At 43.5% G+C, this 18,095-nt stretch overlaps 1 protein-coding gene across 3 annotated transcripts; it reads left to right on the top strand.

Moving 5' to 3' along the window:
• Positions 1–224: 224 nt before the first annotated feature.
• Positions 225–18,059, top strand: zzz3 (zinc finger, ZZ-type containing 3). Of its 3 annotated transcripts, none has more exons than XM_070845309.1 (12): positions 225–277; positions 5,274–7,065; positions 9,693–9,831; positions 10,977–11,124; positions 11,216–11,328; positions 12,054–12,125; positions 12,514–12,615; positions 12,987–13,082; positions 13,365–13,514; positions 14,821–14,955; positions 15,227–15,327; positions 16,312–18,059. In XM_070845309.1, exons 2-12 carry the CDS (start codon positions 5,339–5,341, stop codon positions 16,454–16,456), a joined length of 2,928 nt encoding a protein of 975 aa, XP_070701410.1. In that variant the 5' UTR covers positions 225–277; positions 5,274–5,338; the 3' UTR covers positions 16,457–18,059. The 3 variants fall into 3 exon arrangements, with proteins under 3 accessions (XP_070701410.1, XP_070701411.1, XP_070701412.1); XM_070845310.1 differs by lacking the exon at positions 225–277 and adding an exon at positions 552–595; XM_070845311.1 differs by lacking the exon at positions 225–277 and adding an exon at positions 1,276–1,307.
• Positions 18,060–18,095: the final 36 nt, after the last annotated feature.

Genomic DNA, 18,095 nt, shown 5'->3' with positions numbered 1-18,095 from the left:
GGCAGAGTGACTGTAGGGTGAGAAACAAGGGGCAAATCAGGAAAGTAAAGTCAATTTTGTTGTATTTTGTGCATCATAAAAAGTGTCAGTAATCAGTCATCATTAAGGGAGATGATCCCGGGAGTGTGTGACCGATTGCACTCACAGCAGGAGCAAAAATGTACAGTACAGTGTTGCATTTTGACGAGCGCGGTTGAATCGGCTCACACACCCCGACTAGTTGACTGGATTGAAAACATGGCTGCGGCCGAGCGTGCAGCAAATTTACGGAAGTGAGGTATGTGTAATTCTTGAGCTACAAACGCTATTTAGAAGTGTACCTCCAGCTCGGGGCTTGTAGTACAGAAAATGACAGAACCTGAATTTAGTAGCGCACCAAAAATGTCTGTGAGCGGCATTGTTGGAAGTACACAAATACATCGGCAAAGTTATGCGCGGAACAATCAGCTAGTTAGCTCGGCTAGCTAATATTAGGCTGCTGCGGCTAGCTGTAGCTGCTAACTGGTTACCAACTACCGTTGTATAGTTTGGTTGCTAACCATGCTGGTTCTGTCTGTGCGGAGCAGCTGAAATGTAAACCTCGGCGAAAGATAATGTTAGTACATCTTCTCTTCATCTTTATTTGTATTGTCGGTGGACTTGGTGTATGTATCAGTTGTCGTGCTAGTTCAGCTAGCATGTATCCGATGTCAGTAAGCTAACGTAACTAGAGCGGCTACATCTGAAATCGCCACGATTCTTTTTTCTGCTCGATGCAGTTAAAACTAGCCGAGAAGAACTAGCGAAGGTAACGTTAGCCAACTTAGCTAACTAGTCGTTCACCAGAGGGGGAAAAAAGAAAAGTGGATAGGCGAGATTGTAGTGTACTTGTTCGTTTAGTGTCATAGGAAGTGTTAAAGCTAATATGTGGATTTCACGGGTGCAACAGTCTGTTTGGTGCCTTAAGCGTTAATGTTTTATATTTAGCCCTGAGAGCTAACGGTAAGTTAGTTTGCTAAGGTTAGCCCGCTAAACAGCAAGCTAGGTCAAGTAACGTCTGCTTGGAAGTTGGTCCATGCTAACGTTTAGCTTGCTCTCTCCAGCTCCATGAACCATGGGTTGTTTTTCCTATACGTGTGTCTGGACTTTTAATCCTGAACTTCTGAGTTCGCCTGCTGCAAACTAGTGTTAACTTAACCGGCTACACGTGCAGCTGCAGCGGTGTCTAGTCCTCTAATTCAGCAGCATCCTGCAGCCTCCAACTTTGTCCACACTGAGGTCGCGGCTGCTGATTAGCTGGGATGTTGGGATTTGAGCGATTCTCATCGGTATGTATACCAACACCACTCCGTGGATTTTTTGTTGCCAGTAGGCCCCGTGGATGTGTTGAACTACAGGTCAGCAACAGAGATGATCAATCAAACACGACGCAAAACAACACCAAGCTTGTTTGATTGTCATAAAACAAATGTTTGTCCCTAAACTCAGTTGCAAACGGTAGCATAGCTGCTTTACCAACAATAGCCTGCACACTTAGCTGGTAAAGCTTGTGTTTATTTATGTGCAGCTGGAGTTTACAGCCTTAAAAATCAGTGAAACCGACGTTTCGCATGTTGTGGCAAGTGACCCATCTGTAACTCCTAATCTGTCATGATTATAGTAATGTAATCAGCACGTGTTAACATAACTTAACAACCAAACATGCGCTTTAGTGAAGAACAGGAAGTAGTTTGACTGAGAAGTGCAGTCACACATGGGTCGTGTCTAAAGTGTCTGCACTGATTAATAACATATTCTGGCATTGACACTTTCACATATGTATGGTTAAACTGTTGTCTGTGTGCATAAACTGCTATTTTCCAACTTTGACACTATCAGTGGCTCTACATGTCAGTATAATGTATCAGGACTGTAATGAAGTTGCTTAAACTATACCAAGTGACCGCAACCACACCATGTGGGGCATAACGGGATCTGCTTTGCTGAGATGTTCCTTGAAAAGGCGGGCTTATCTTAACCTTGCTCGTATTTGAATCAATAGAAGTTATCACAGCTAAATGTTTGTATGTGACACTGAGGATACTGAAAAAAGTATGTAATGTCTCTTTGGATCAATAACTGAGCTCTGCCTACTGTCATAAAAACACCAACATGAGAGTGAGAGAGCTCAGATTAAGTGTTGTGGTCCAACTTTATGTTATAAGCAGCACCACCAAAGACAGATTTATCCAGTGAAAATTGAGAATTTATAAGATAATTTGAAGCACTTTTAGGTGTCTCGAGTTGAAAATATCTAGCATTTCACAAGAAAGGACAAAAATTGATTTCAAGTGAGAAAAAAATAAACCTTAATTTGTGTAACAGAATTGTATTTCTTTATTTTCTACTCTTTATTACTGTTTTCACCCCCCACAATGTTCTTTTTGGGAACCTCTGATCTAAAATATTACTCTCTTATTGTTCGTAGTCTGTATAGTTTGGAGGAACCTATGTTGTGACTTATGGTTTGATGCTTATTCACTACACACTCCACAGCATAGGACACTCCTTTCGTTTAAGGAGTTTGTTAATGATTGGCTCTAAAAAGGAAAGGGCTTGAGTATTTACTTGGTAACAGTGAGGACTGGAAAAAAAAATAAGCTATCCAATATACAGTCTAATTGCTTGAACTCTTATTTTACAACATTCTAGTCATTGCACCTCTGTCAGCCGTATTTTACATTACTTTGAGGCTAAGCTTAGATAGAGTAACCCCAATTTACCTTATATTGTTTCTTTTATTCTGATACTTCCATTGCAGCATTTGACATTTATCAATTTATTATGAGTTAATTATGAGGACATGGACTTCTTCAGATGGTTATTCAGCTAAACTGATCATTTTGAAGCAGTGATTAGTTTTCTACTTTTTGAGAGCAGGTCAGATGAGCAGGCTTAATTAGTTTTGTCGATTTGAGTCTAAGGGTGAGTGCTCAGTCTGAATAACTTTGCCCCTGCTCCCCGCCTTTCTGTGTTTCTTTCCTTTCTCTTATTTTATGCATGGACAAATCACATTAGCTTTCTCAGCTGGAGTCTTTAGCGGAGTGTGAGTAATATGTGCATGTGGTAGTGCTTGTTCCAGGTGACTAGTATGGTAGATCCCTGAAGGTATACGATCACAATGTATTTGTAGCCACGGGCTTTGATGTCGCTGTGTTAGCACAGTGCAGTAAAAGGGAGGAATCGTCCTAAGAAAGGCAACAGGACCTTTAAATCAGTTATGACAGAGGTCGACCCACAGATTGATGTCCTTGGAGTTAATGTTAATGGGAACCATGTCCACAATGCTAATTGATGCAATGATTTCTCTCCTCTACAATGAGAGACTGTGACTACAGTACGTCTCATCCTTTGCTTAAGGACACCAAGTGAGATCATCTCCCCCTGAATGTCACTTTAATATAACCTTTACCATGTCTCATTTTTGTTGTCCTCTGTTGTTAGATTTATTATTTGGAGCTATAATCTAGAGTGGTCAAGCGTGTGTGTGTGTGTTTTTTTTCATGGGAATTAGAGAATGGAATGAATGAATGCGTGTGTTCTAACCAGAGCAGGATTTTATTATCCTCCCTATGTAATCTTAAAATTTCCCCCTACTTCATTCAACTGCATGTTTATTGCAGTATATTCACATTAAGACTTATAGATGATTAGGTTTACAGGCACAGACTTGCCCACTAAAATTAGTTGTTTGATTGTGGAGTCTGGTAAGTAGAGCGACTCTGTTTGTTCGTTGTTTTTCATGTTGACAAGTTTCCAAAGCAACCTTAATGTAATCTCTATTATTTGAGATTATACTCTGCTGTTGTGTTTTTAATCTTCTGTGACTGCCAGCCATGGTTGCAATTTGTATCAGCCTCACTCCACATCAAAAATACTGTTATGTATGTTAAGTTATAAAACTATATGTTCATGAGTAACCCAGCACTGTTGTTCAAGTTTGCTTCAATAACAGCTTTAATGTGAGTGAGATAAATGTGAGTTAGGTAAAGGTGTAACAGTGAAACTGTGATGGATTATCCAACCAAGATTACATTGAATGTTGTCATCTGTGAAATGGATTATTTACTATAGATTAAGATATCCAAGTTGGACTTCTCTTCAGTGCTCGGAAGCATTTGTATTGTCTTAATTTTCCAATTCACAGTGTAAGCCAGTATGTCTGTTCTGATGCACAGTAATGTACTGCATCTGCGGGATACCTCAGGCGACAGACAGAGCGAATTTGGGAAGGCTTTGTTGTGCCATAAATTGCGTCAGGAAGGGAATTGTCATGTCCTAAGCCTCTATGGTTGTCCACACTTTAAACCTGTAAGCCTTGTGGAGGATTCTTGTTGTCGGAGCATTTCAATTTTTGTAGTTTCAGATAAGTTGTGGACGGATTGCAGCCTGTTGGTCCTCTGGCTCACCTGTTACAAAGAGATAAACGGCCAACAGTTTGTGATGACAAACCTATGTCTGTAGTGTTATCTCTGCTGAATTGGCTGTGAGAATTACAGTGTAGCTTCTATGTCAGAAATCGTTCAACCAGTAAACCACATTTATTCTTTGTGTGACAGAATAAGCAGTAATCCCTGTAGGGAAGAAGTAAATATGCCCTCGCTGAAACATACACATTCTGTGTGATCGCTTTTTTATTTGGTTTTTTTATTTTTTAATTTAATGCACGTAGTTTACCTTTTTCAAATCATCTGCTTGACTGCCTTGGGGGCTTTTCATCACTTTAAATGCTTGCTGCGCTGTAGTCACCTTATCTCTTGAGCTACCAAGCACATACAGATGAGCCCTCGAAGCTGTGACATCTCTGAAGTGTCGAAGAAGACTGTGTAATTGGTCATTTAGGCTTGATGGTACCTCTGACCTTACTGTTTCCTGTTTTATCCTCTGCCACTACAAGATCCCCCACCTTTTTAAATGTAGTTGAAAGGTCTGTAAATTGCAGAGACCTGGGATAAGACATCTAGTTTTGCCTGTGGACAGAAGGTGTTGCTTAGCTACAATGACAGGAGAAATCAATATCCCGCTGGTGTGAGCTGAGAAATGACCCGAGCCGCATTTAACAAAGGCCTTTCGGTAAACGCTTTTGTTTGAAATACCCCAGGGTACCGTTCGTGCATTCATTTTTAGCTTGGCTGACCAATCAAACCTATTGCCGTTGCTAAGGTAGTGCTATGGTGTAAGCATTGAGCTGTAAAGGTGTGCAGTTTTCCGTGATCATTTTGACTTAATGAAGTGTATCTGTCTGTGTTTCACAGGTGTCCACATTCTGCTGCAGAGGAGAGAGCACCAGGATGAGGAGACAGTAGGCTCCCGCCGTAGTATGGCCGCGTCCCGTTCCTCGCGCGTCACAAGGTCGTCAGTGGGGCTCAATGGATTGGATGAGAACTTTTGTGGTCGAACCCTCAGGAACCGCAGCATCGCCCAGCCGGAGGAGACCTCAGTGTCTCCGTTACCAAGGGCTCGGTCGCCCAAAAAGAAGCAGGACGCCAAGCAGGAGTCGAAGCAGGACGCCAAGCAGGAGTCGAAGCAGGACGCCAAGCAGGAGTCGAAACAGGACGCCAAGCAGGAAACGAAGAAGGATGCCAAACAAGACCTTAAGCAGGAGTCAAAGCAGGACTCTAAACAAGATGCAAAGCACGACGCAAAGCAGGGCACTCAGCAGGAAGGCCAGCAGCAGGCCTCATTGCAGAGAAAGGTAACTGACTCAAATGCTTCTCCAGCTGAGGCGGAGCAATGGACCAGCTCCAGGAAGCGGGGTGTGTCCTGTTTAGAAAAAGACATTATTCCTGAGAAGTCAGAGAACTGTGATAGGGGGAAGGGGGCGCGGGATGCCTGTCCTCAAATCAAAAGGGCCAAGCGTTGCTCCCGCTCTGGAGAGTCTCAGGGACACGAGGAGGACCCTGAGCCTCTGAAATCTGAAAGTCCAGTCTCTGCCCCAGAGCCTACCAAGGACAACAGTTGTGAAGAATTTCCCAGCCAAAACTCTGCTAACACAGCTCCTGCCTCACCTGTCCTCAATAAAGAGGAGGGTGAGCTGACAGGGGGGAAGGCAGAGGATGGTCATGTGGAGTGTGATGGGGCAGCTCAGCCCCCGAATGCTCACAAGGCCTCTAATGGACTCATAGAGAATAAAGCAGAGGAACCTAGCGCACTCACTGAAGAGCCTTGTGCAAACCCCACCTCTGCCACCAACTGCCCGTCGCTGCTCAATGGCAGTCAGGCGGGGGCTCCCTCATCACCTGACCCCGCTGTGCCTTGTAGAAACTCTGTCCCCGTGCAGATGGAGGTCTCTGGTTCAGGGGACTTGCCAGCCTCACCTGCGCCGACATTTGAGGCTTTTCCAGAGGATCCTGTTCCTGAGTTGATAGTGGCCAAGGAGCAGGAGGTGGAGGAGGTGGAGGTTGACGTGGTGGGCGACCCGCTGTGTCTTGCTCACGAGGAGCAGGTGACGGAGGGTGAGAACGATATCAACGGCCGGCCGCCAACACCAGTGCAGGAAGCTGCAGCCTCCACCTCCTCCACTACCACCAACATGAACAGTAGTCCAATCAACAACAACAACAGCAACTCAGGAGAAACTACACCCCCACTAGCAACAACCCCCTCCCCCACAGAGCCAGGGTGCAACCCCTCAATATCCAGCACGTCCCCTTCTTTCACAGAGCTCTACGAACACAGATACACCCTGCGGACTTCACCAAGGAGGGCCGCCACTGGTGGCAAGGCCTCCTCCAAGCTCACCTCTCCTCCCAGAGACAATGGTCCCTTGAGGGAAGAGGGGGAGGTGGTGGTTGGGATGGAGGAGGACCTCCCTGTGGTGGAGGAACCTGCTCCCTCAGACTCTGTTGGCCCCTCCAGCGAGGAGCCGGTCTCCATGGATCCTGGAGACAGGGCAGCTTGTGAGGATGTTGTGCCTGTGGAGAGCAAAGAGGCAGAGGGAAGCAAGGAGCTGACACGAAGCCAGGCTGCAGAGGAGGAGGAGGAAGAGGAGGAGCCAGACGTGTATTACTTTGAGTCGGACCACCTGGCTCTTAAACACAACAAAGAGTATGTGGGAGCTCCCTAGGGATTCTTCTCTCTCCTCATCTTTTGCTAATGTAGCTCTCACACATGTTGATCACTCTACTCTGTGATCATTGCGTTACTTCTGGTCTTTGGTTTTGAAGATGTGCACTTGAGTTGATGAGGATTTATGCTGAGAATATTCTGATGTTTTGAACGAGCTAAACATTATAAAGCCAAGTATTTTTCTGTTCAGTCTTGGTTTTGCCTGATGAAGTCAAATTTCTTCAGTATCCATAAGAAATGAGGAAAGATTAGATAAAAGTTGGAAGAAAAAAAATCTAAATTTGAGTGGCAGAACAATATTTTTCTTCTTTCTTGTCCAGTGAATTGTCTCACAACCCCCAAGATTTGTCCTTCAGCCCTGTGATTGTTGACAGTGTTGAAGGAAAATGTACTTCTTATATTTAGGGCTCATGCATTTGAGTTTATTTTATAGTAATTTTAATGAATGTTATAAAAAACAACTATTAGCCTTTTTGGCCAACAGAAACTCTGATCCTTTAGTTGCAAAAACGACTGAAAAGAAACACCAATTTGGCATATGTGGGTTGTATCTAGGTCTATCTGGGTTTTTACACCGCCAATGCATCGACAGAATGTTTAATTATCGCAGTTATTTCTGGAATCGTTCCTTAGTTATTATGGGAGTATCAGTGAACAGCTAACTATAGGTCCTGTGTTATTGTTCAGGTTGTAATGTTTCAGCATTTAATTTCCACCTTCAATCTGGTGTGTCTGCTGTGACTGTGTGAATTAGCTGCCAATTGTCAGATTTCCAAAACCCTCAGAGATTGGATGTTAAAATTACTCCGCTGTTCTGTTTTTTCTCAGTAAGATGAGTTGTTTTGGAGGAAAATGATTTTCAGTGCTGGGCTTTGTTCCCAGCGTTGCTGTCAGTTGTCATGCGAGATGGGATGTTTATTTTGCTGGACAGGTCCCTCGCTGCGCTCAGTCAGGCACCGCTAACTGCACTGTGGCAGGTCAGCTGATTCATGATGCATCTTCATAGGAGGCAGGGCAGAGGGCTGTGGGGGCTCAGAGACATCATCAGTTCATCAGTTGAGGTCCCTTTTGTCTTTTGACATCAGTGTGGTGAATGTTTCAAATTTGGAGACTGGCTTTAGGTTTCACTGCTCTCGTATTGCAAGGTAATCCGATCAAGTTTCTGTGACATGCCAAAGTTTTAGGTTGTGCTGAGTAAGGAGATTTTTTGAAGGCTCAGATCAATGCAGTGAGGAGTCATTTTTAGGGGAGCATGACTAGGCGTTTCAGGGTTGCTAAATGCGGAGAATTGACTCTGACATGAGCAATGATGTGTAAACTGAACATCTTGCATTTGCAGCTTTGCAGCTTTACTCTACTCACATCATGTAAATATTTGAAACAGCAAACCTCATCCTTGAATGTCAGGTATTAACATAGCAACACTACTGTCCTGGCCAGCTCCTTGTTTGGCACCAGTGTTCGTCAGTGGCCCTCGGGGCCCTGTAGGTGGCAATGGAACACCAGGCATGTCCCTGGACACCTGGAGGGAGTCCAGAGTACTGAGAAGCCGAGCCAAGTCCTCCTCATTTCCCTAAAACGGATTAATGCACAGATCATCTGCTCATCTGAGGAAGTCGGCGTGCATGCTGCTTTCTTTTGCAGAGATCTTGCATTTGAATCAGGTTCACTCTGTAGGGCAGGAAATGTGCAGTAGTATGTCTTGTTGCTAGGGATGTGCATTTCAAGCCAAAATACTATTCGATAGTCACTGTGAACTATTCAAAGATTACTTGACACTGACTCACTGATGCTGTCCAAGGTTAGCAGAGTACATTTAAGAGGATGGTGTGTGTAACTAATGAAGGGATATGAGGTTAAACATAGTTGACTCGTTTGGACGTTTTGCTTGTTGGATTTTTAAACCACCTGGAAAGCTGCTGAATAAACTGTGTCCTGTGCATTGATTTTCATTCATGTCCTGTTAGGGGAGATTGATCCACTCTGCTTCACTGAGCACCTGCATTAGGTTCTAGCCATGTAGGGTGCTGTCACATTTGTGTCGATTCCTCCAGCTCTGCTCACACCGCAAGTCGGTACCTCACTCAGTCACTGACAGCTCAGTTTGCAGTTCTCCTGTTGCCCCAGAGGGTGTGAGTGGAAAGGTCAGACTTCTCCAGCACAGAAGGCTTCTCTAGCATTGCAAAACCCTGTTTGTCATGCATTTCGATATTGCTATGAAATCTTAGTTATCTGCACAGTTGCAGATCAGAAGTGTTATAGGTTAAAGTGTATTTACTCTTTCCATTGAAACGTTTATTTAACACCTGCAGTCCTTAACAGGCTACAATAGAAAAGGTGGTAGGTGTGTGCCAAAACAGCTGGTTTGAGATTCATAATTTGCTGCCACTGTCAAAATGTAAACACATTATTTGCAAAATAGGTGGAAATGATTGGAAAATGGTTCATGTCTTGTGCAGGTGTTCAAGTTCTCAGTACTGTGGCTGAATTATTCATGGTCTGGGGTCTAAAAGTTTGATGCACTGCAGCATTGCACGTGCCAGGTTAAATAATGTAAGCAGTCCCTTCCTTCCACTGTTGTTTGACCTCGCTTCCCTCTATGTCAGTTATCAGAGGCTGCTGCAGACCATCGGTGTTCTCGAGGCCCAGCGTACGCAGGCCATCCTGGACCTGGAGGCGTTGGCGCGTCACCAGAGAGAGGCACTCGCTGATCCCATCAGCTTTGTGGAGCAGCTACAGAAACGGGTAACAAACACACAGACCTGCGTCCTTGTGGTTTAACTACACTCACTGTCCACTTTATTAGGTACACCTGTTCAGTTCTAGTGCAGCTCAATACAGCTGTTCTGCCATAAACTCTACTTTTGTAATGTCCAATGTTTTTGTTGATACTTTCAGTGTTATGTTTTAGCATTGAAGTCATGGTTAATGATGGTGTTGTACTGGACTCCATTAGCAATCACTTGGGTAGCAGCTACTCTTCCACACACACAAAAAAACTAATTATATTGAGGTTTTTCTAATATCCCGCCTCCCTAATGTATGTAAATGGAAAGACAAAAAATTAGAAACACCTCATTATAATGTAGTCTCGTACAACACTACCTTTAACTATGATGTTTATATGTAGTCATTTACTCTGCATCAATAACCCCTCTCTGAGACGTGGCATGTAAGACCTTGTTCTCGGTTTTTGCCTGAGGAATATATTGCTGGTTGAAATGTTGCTTCAATAAATATTTTGGAGCCTGTAAAACTCAGTGTGCAGACTACCACACCTTCACCGCTTCATGATTTCAGTCTTGTTCACAACTGGGCCAGGATGTGCACACTGTCTGCCTTTTCTATTTGAGATCCCATCTCTTTAGGGATCTAAAACATCTGCTAACATGACTCTTGTTAAAGGCAGAATGAGTAGGATTTTCATGAAACAATCCCAACAAAAATAATCCCTCTCAATCATTACTTATGGCCCACTAGAAGTGTGTGGCAGTGCCTGTATCTGCAGAGGCTCTGCTGTTCTCTCCCTGTATATTCTTATTTTGGTATGTTCCTGATGTTTCTTGGCATCAACCTTTGGGTAGTGGGCGTGTAGCCCCCAGCCAGTAAGAACACACAGAGTGTGAGGACGGGACACAGCGCCTGGCTGGAGAGGAGGGGCCAACGTTTAATGTTGTATTTACAAATCGCAACCAACAAATCCTATTCATGTTGTCTTTATACAATAACTCGACTCAAAAGCAGGGTTATAAAAGTACAGATTACAAAGTTATCAAAATATGAGCATAACCAACAAATGCAGAAAATGTCAATAATGTAAATAAAAGTGTGTCTCTCAGTGCCTGTGATGAGGTCATTTGTTTATTGAGTGTTATTGTTGTGACCCTCAGGTGAATTTAGGCTTGCCGTGTCCTCAGCGAGTCGTCCAGCTTCCGGACATTGCATGGGAGCAGTACACCTCAGGACTCGGGGACTTTGAGAGAGAGTTCTGCGACAAGAAGCGCAAAACCAGGCGGCTAAAGCTGATCTTCGACCAAGGCACGTATATACAAATATTTTCATCAAAATAAACTCCAGAGAGATTCAGTTCACTTTACAAATACTAATTCTGGTCATTTGTTTCCTTCAGGTTTGCCTGCTCGACCAAAAAGTCCTGTGGAGCCCAAGAAGGAAGGTGAATCCTCCACCATGTACTCCTCTCTGCCCACTAGTGACGCTCCAGACAACGGCAGGCAAGCGCAGGTATGCCTCTGCTTCCTTACTAAAATAATCTGTACAACACACACACACACACACACACACACACACTCTACTGCTGTCATCACAGCTGTCATTGTCTCTCAGTATATCATTAGTGCAGGAGCAGCTACATCCACTCCTAACTGTAGCTGGTGAGTCACCGATCTCCTGCAGGTTGGCCTACAAATTATCAGGTTATTACCATTTTACACTGCCTGGCTTCCTCCAGCCTCATCTCCCCCCATTCTTACTGCTCGGCAGAGTTAAGCATTCAGCACATGTGAGCAAAAAAGATGGTATCTATGGAAACATGGCCCACCTCTCCCACACCTCTGATAACATCTCATTGTCGGCCTCAGTCGTGTGTCTGTGTTTTTCCTCCATTGCACAGGCAGTAAGGTTTAATTGATTGTTGGGATTAGACAGCGCTAAGAATTTAGCAAGCAACACCTTGATTATTCCTGTTGCTCTCTTTGTTTATATTTGCAAGCACATTTGCATCCTCCCGGATTACACTCTCTGAATCCTAACAGGATTTTGTTTGTCAGTCAAAAGAGCGTGTTTTTCTGCATCTACCCAATAACACATCTCGAGTCTTGTCTGTCAAACTGACAGATTCAGTGTGCCAAACAGTTCATATGCACAGATCTCTTCAGATGGTGCAGTGCCCATTATTTTTGTATTGTGCTTGTTTTTAAATGTGCCTGTCACTTGTGTTTTCTTGACAGATGATCAGGGGGAGGATTTGTCACCCAAACAAGCCTGACACATTTAACCAGCTGTGGACTGTGGAGGAACAGGTAAGATGCACTACAGTTTATCAGACTAACAGCATTTATCAAATGAATCTGTGGAAACAATTTTATGTTCCAGAAATAATTGGTTTTCTCACTTTGATTGAAAGAGTATCATTATTTCAGTGTATCTGAAACATTCAGCTTTCTGGTCTAGAAAACTGCAATGAATTTGTGAAATGAATGATTTAAATTTATGTTCTTTTTAATAAGCAATCCAAACATGTAATAATTTGTCTGTAATCTGTTTCATAGGCTGTTTTTGAATGATGTTTACCTGGTTTGTGATAAAAGCATATTAGATACAAACTAATTCTGCATATCATCATTTATGCAGTAAAGTAAAATATGTCCCCATGGTTTTCACATGCTGTTTTTTTGTCTTTTTGAAAAGAAAAAACTGGAGCAGCTTCTTGTTAAATTCCCTCCTGAGGAAGTCGAGTCCAGAAGATGGCAGAAGATTGCTGATGAGCTTGGCAATCGAACTGCAAAACAGGTGACAAAGAGATTCAGCATTAACTGAGGAAACACATGCTTGTGATTATTACCTGCTTAGTTCAGAATATTTGGTTTACTTGCACATTTGATATGATAAAATGATAAAGACACAACAACAAATTACAGTCGCATTGCTTCCTACTTTGGTTTTCATTAGCATGTCCTGATGATGAATCTGTGTCTATTTGTATATTTGCTATATAAACATGGAGAATGTTAAAGTGCTAAAAGGCAAAAACCCACTTGTGTGATAACTGCACCCCCTGCGAGTACCTGGATCATACATTTTTCGTGACCTCAATTACTTTGAGCAGCTGGTTCTCAGTTGGAAATCATTAACGCAGCCATTTTCCTGTTAAAACATACCAGGTTGCCAGTAGGGTTCAAAAGTACTTCATCAAACTGACAAAAGCTGGTATCCCCGTGCCTGGAAGAACACCCAACCTGTGCATGTACACTAAAAAGGTATTTACTAAATCCCTTAACATTACTGAGCCACTAATGTCATCTAGAAATAATGCTTTGCTTCATCAGTGTTAGGTGTTTTGAAGTAAAGGAATGAACTGTGATGATACTGGGTAGAGCTCAACTTTTTTAACAAACACACTTCTTAAATTTGGTTATAAAAGAATTGTTAATGTTGACCAATAAACATGTTTTGCAGTGTCTGTATTTTTTTATATATGTATTTATATTCTCCTTGTTTAAAACTGCCCATGTTTGTTTCTGTACCTGTTTGTTCCTCAGGCATCCAGCAAGAGGCAGCACCACCTTAACAAGCACCTGTATCGGCCGTCTACTTTCCTGACCTCCTATGAGCCTCCGGTCTACATGGACGAAGATGATGAGCGCTCGCCGTATTACAGCAGCGTGCAGGACCCCTCTGCTGACGACTCGGTCAGTCCTCTGTCACGTCACAGATCACTAATAGCTGGAAGTCACGCTGCTTTTAATTTGCACACATTCAACTCTGATGTATTTGTCCTTGGAGATTAACTTGTAACCGCTCCTTTTCCCACGACTTTTCACGTCACTCTTCACACACCAAGCTGTGGTGCTTAGCTGCTTAATTTAGCTAATCACAACCTCACATTCCCTCTTGTCTCTCTCACTGTCCGCAGTCTTTTTCTCAGGTGATCAGTGACCTGTCAGATTAAGACAGGGGAAAGCTGCATGTTATGTGCCCCGGGGAGCTCGTTTTATAGCTGGCTAGTCTATTTAAATCAATTTTAAAGGAATAATTGAAGTAAGCAACTGTGCTCCCTGACTTCACTTACAGCAGCTCTTAGATGAGACTTTCCCTCCGCCTTTTAACTCCACTTTAACACCTTTTGGACGCAATGAGGCATTTGGTCCTTGATCATGCATGTCTGTACCCTTTTCCCCCACTTTAATCAGGGCAGCGTATACTGTTGAAAACGTCTAAATCAGAGCAGGGGTCCGGCCAGCCTTACCTCTATTGCCATTTGAACTGAGCAACTCCTGATGCTGGCCGTTACCCAAGCGCTGACATTTTCGTTCTCTCTCTTTGATGGCAGTAACCTTTAAGTAAAACCAGGTCACAGTGCCCTGCTGAGAACACAGGCTGCCGGCTCCACCAAGCGCGTTAACAAAATCTCTGACACCACCGGTATAAAGTAAAGTCACAAAGGTGCTGCCAGCATGGGCCGCAGTAATTTCTCACTCCACCAAGTTGTCCCTTACTTTAGCCGTGTTTGCAGGAAGGAATGAAAGTCTGCTGAAAGCAAATGCGTCAGCAGCTTAGCAGGATTCTCACGAAGCCATTTTCTGTCAAGACCTGGAAGCACGTCTGAGAGTTTTGTCGAGAACAAATTGTTGCACTTTGCATCTTTGTCTGCTAACTCCGACCTCCAGTCGGAGGCTGCAGTTGGCAGACACTAGGTGTCTTTGTGAAGGAGACAGAGGGTTGCGCTCGTGTACTTTCAGCTGAAAGACGATATCTGCTTACTGCAATATCAGTGCCCAAACAGAAGAAAACGCTTTGGTCTTGTTCAGCTAAAATTGGATTGATCAATAGTGGCAGCGAATTTGTCTGCAGTATCTAAAACATATCAGAGAATACAATCACAGCCTGGACCCCCGGGGTCCTGGAGATGTTTTGTCTGTCCTGATGCCTGTCACGCATCCCCCCGTCTCTTTTCTATCAATGTGTGTTTATGTGTTGGTCTTCCCTCTCCCCCAGGATGAGGAGAGTATACCCATAGAGCTGAGAAATTTGCCAGAGTACAAAGAGCTTTTAGAGTTGAAGCGGCTGAAAAAACAGACGCTCCAGGAGATCCAGGAGGACAAGTCCAGGGTGCGGCACGATGGCTACAAGGTGAAGGCTTAGCACACTTCAGTATAACATGCTGACATCATTAAAGCCAGGCTTCAGCATGTACACATGCCCTCAATGTATGAGGACATGTCACATATGTGTATTTCTTTATGTGAAATACTACCTTCTAACCAAGTCATGAGGTGTCCTAATGTGACAAAGAGTCAAGACGCTGAACAACATTCATATTTTATTAAACGTGTACAACCAGCATTTAGTAGGTTTATACTGTACAAAACTGGGCTCTAAAGATTGTGTGTGTCTTATGCAGTGTGACGTCTGTGGCATGGAGCCCATCCAGGGAGTGCGGTGGCACTGTCAGGACTGTCCGCAGGACAACTCAGTCGATTTTTGCTCCAACTGCTCCGACTGGTAAGATCCTCCACCTCTGTTTATGAGACTAAAATTGCCACATACAGGACTGGTTGTTGGGTTTGGAAGAAATTAAGATATTTATACCACCACGCGATATTTTGTCATTTTTTGTCATTATTTATACTGTGGTAATTAACCCTTTAATATCTACTGGCAATGTTTCAGTGGAACGGTTTGACTGCTTTATGGCAGTTGATTGTCATCGATGTGGTGATCAAAATTTTGTCAGCTATCAAGTTTACTGGATTAGACATACACAGCCATGTTGAAGAGTGGAGGTTCTGCCCTCACTAATGATCTTTGAGTATAGAAACCAGCTTGTAGAGAGCATTATACAACAAAATCAAACATTGTGTTATTTGGTTGAAGTTACTCCTGGAATGAATGTTCATTAGTGACGGCTATAGAGGAGGTGTAGCAGATTTGTTGAGTCGAGGTGTAGCAAATCTTTTTATACCAACTTCAACATCCGAACTCAATCACAAATTATTTGGTATGCCCGAATAAGTTTTCACATTCACACACTCTGATTTTCGCTTGTATGTGCAACTCATACTGTAGAGGTTTACATTAGCAGGCTGAGGCGAACAAAACGCACAAGAATACAGTAGAAAAGAAAAGGAACGTCCTATGATCGGGTTAATTTTAGCTGTAGTCCTAATCCATCCATTCTTTAATCCATATGTCAGATTTATTAATACATATCAAGATATATATCCATTGTCTTGCTCACTTATCTTAAGCGTTTCGATGTAGTGAAAATCCTGAGTTATTTTAATAATCCAACATGTGCTTTGTGATATTCTATTAAGGGGTATAGATGAGAAATCATGATACATCAGCAGGTATTGATTTTTAATACACAGCTCAGCTTAAGTAAAATAGTTAAGCTGACATTGATCACTTTACTACAGGATCTTTAGACTACCAAGACAGCAGCTTTCACACTGACAGTTCCCTTTTTTCTTGCTCGTCTTCCAGCTTGTTCAAGACTGAGACCCACAAGCCTAACCACCACTTGGAACCGGTGCACCAGTCAGACGCTTTTCTGGACAGGGACTACTGCCTGCCGCAGAGCACGGGCTACAACTACCTGGACCCAAACTACTTTCCAGCCAACAGATGACAGGGTCCCAGGCGCCTCTAGCTCCAGGCTCTCTCCACATATCCCACAGGCCACTCTGTGCATGGCTCCATCCTCCAAGTCCAAGATAACCGCTTAACCCGCCGCCAGGCAGGAAGGCCAGCAGGCAGGCAGACCGCCAGGGGCCTCAGAGCAGACCACGGTGCTGCTGGTGGGGGCTGTTGGTAAACTGGCCTCCCTGACTCGAGCAAAGGGCAGCCATGTTGGAACAAGGGGGCCCCGCTCCACCTCAGCCAGGTTAATCAATGGATCTGTGATTTGAAACAATACACTATTTTTTAAAAAAAACAAACAAACAAAAAACCACAGAAGGCACACCGACATTCCCGAGCTCTCTGACTCCAGGAGGGCTGTCCCTTTTCCCTCGTCCCCTCATCGCCTTCCAGTTACCTCCCTGTGCTGCTTCGAAAAAACTGGAGACTTGACGATCAGTCTGGTGAAGCGCCACCTGATGGAGATGTGTGGTCATAGTGGACTGTGAAGTCATCAACTGAGATACACATAGGTGGTTTGTATGTGTGTATGTGGTCTCCGTGTTATGCAAGAGTGAAAAATGTTCTAGCTAGGTATCAGTAGATTGAGTATTTATGAGTCACAGCTTCCCTCGGCGGGAGTCTTGGCTGCTGCGAGAGAAGTTTGGAGGTGTGGAACTTGACGTCGAGGCCGGCGTGTTTTTCGGCTGCGGACTGTAGGAAGTTCTGCTGATCCACATGGCGTTCTGTTCTGCAGACAGACCTGTATGTGTTAAACAGATTGTGCGCCATGTATCAGCATGGAGCCATCCCTACCACTGTCACACAACGCTGCTCTCTACCCCCCCCTCACCTTTCAAACACACACACACACACACACACACACAAAGACACACACACATTTTCATCGGTATGTCCTCTCCCTTTGCTCTCCCCACTAAAACATGTCTAACCAGGAAGCACTACAGCATGGAGAGCAAATGTTTTTGAAGGCAGACTTGCAGGTGAATGGGAACGTATGGAAAAGTACACAAGACTTGTGTTTTTGTTTTTGTTTTTTCTCCTTCCCCAATGTGTGCCGTTGTTGACCATGTTGAGTGTTAAAGTATATGGTGAAACGTAGCCAGCGCTAGTTGCTGTGTGCCATTTTTAAAAGAGAATTTTTTTTTCTTTTTTTCGGGGGGCGGAGGAACTCCACCTCTGAACCGGGCCACAACTTCTCCCTTCATGCGTGGCGCCATTGACCTACATTGTCCTACATTATTGATCCGGTCATCATGCCTCTAGATCTTCTTTAATTTTGCAGCCCACTTTAAAAGGTCCATTTAAAAGATTGTATTTTTATTAATCTATTTAAAAAAAAAAAAAAAAGAATTGAGGTAGAGTTTGGTGCCTCCACAGTGGAACAACCCACACAATTTTATACACATAGATTTTGTTGTGCTTGAGTAGACACCATTTTGTATGGTTTTCGTCTCCTTCCCTCACCCCCTTTGCCCTGCTTCAATATCTGTGTATAACAGTCTGTTCTTATGTAAAAAAAAAATAATGTAAAAAAAAAAAATGCTAGAGGAGAACTGTGGAAATAAAAGTATGTGAAAATAGTGTTTCTACACCTGTGGTTCCTGTTTTATTATTATTGTTGTTGT

Source organism: Pempheris klunzingeri, chromosome 15 (assembly GCF_042242105.1).
Source record: "Pempheris klunzingeri isolate RE-2024b chromosome 15, fPemKlu1.hap1, whole genome shotgun sequence".
NCBI lineage: Eukaryota > Metazoa > Chordata > Actinopteri > Acropomatiformes > Pempheridae > Pempheris > Pempheris klunzingeri.
This window is presented reverse-complemented; position numbering and strand designations above follow the sequence as displayed.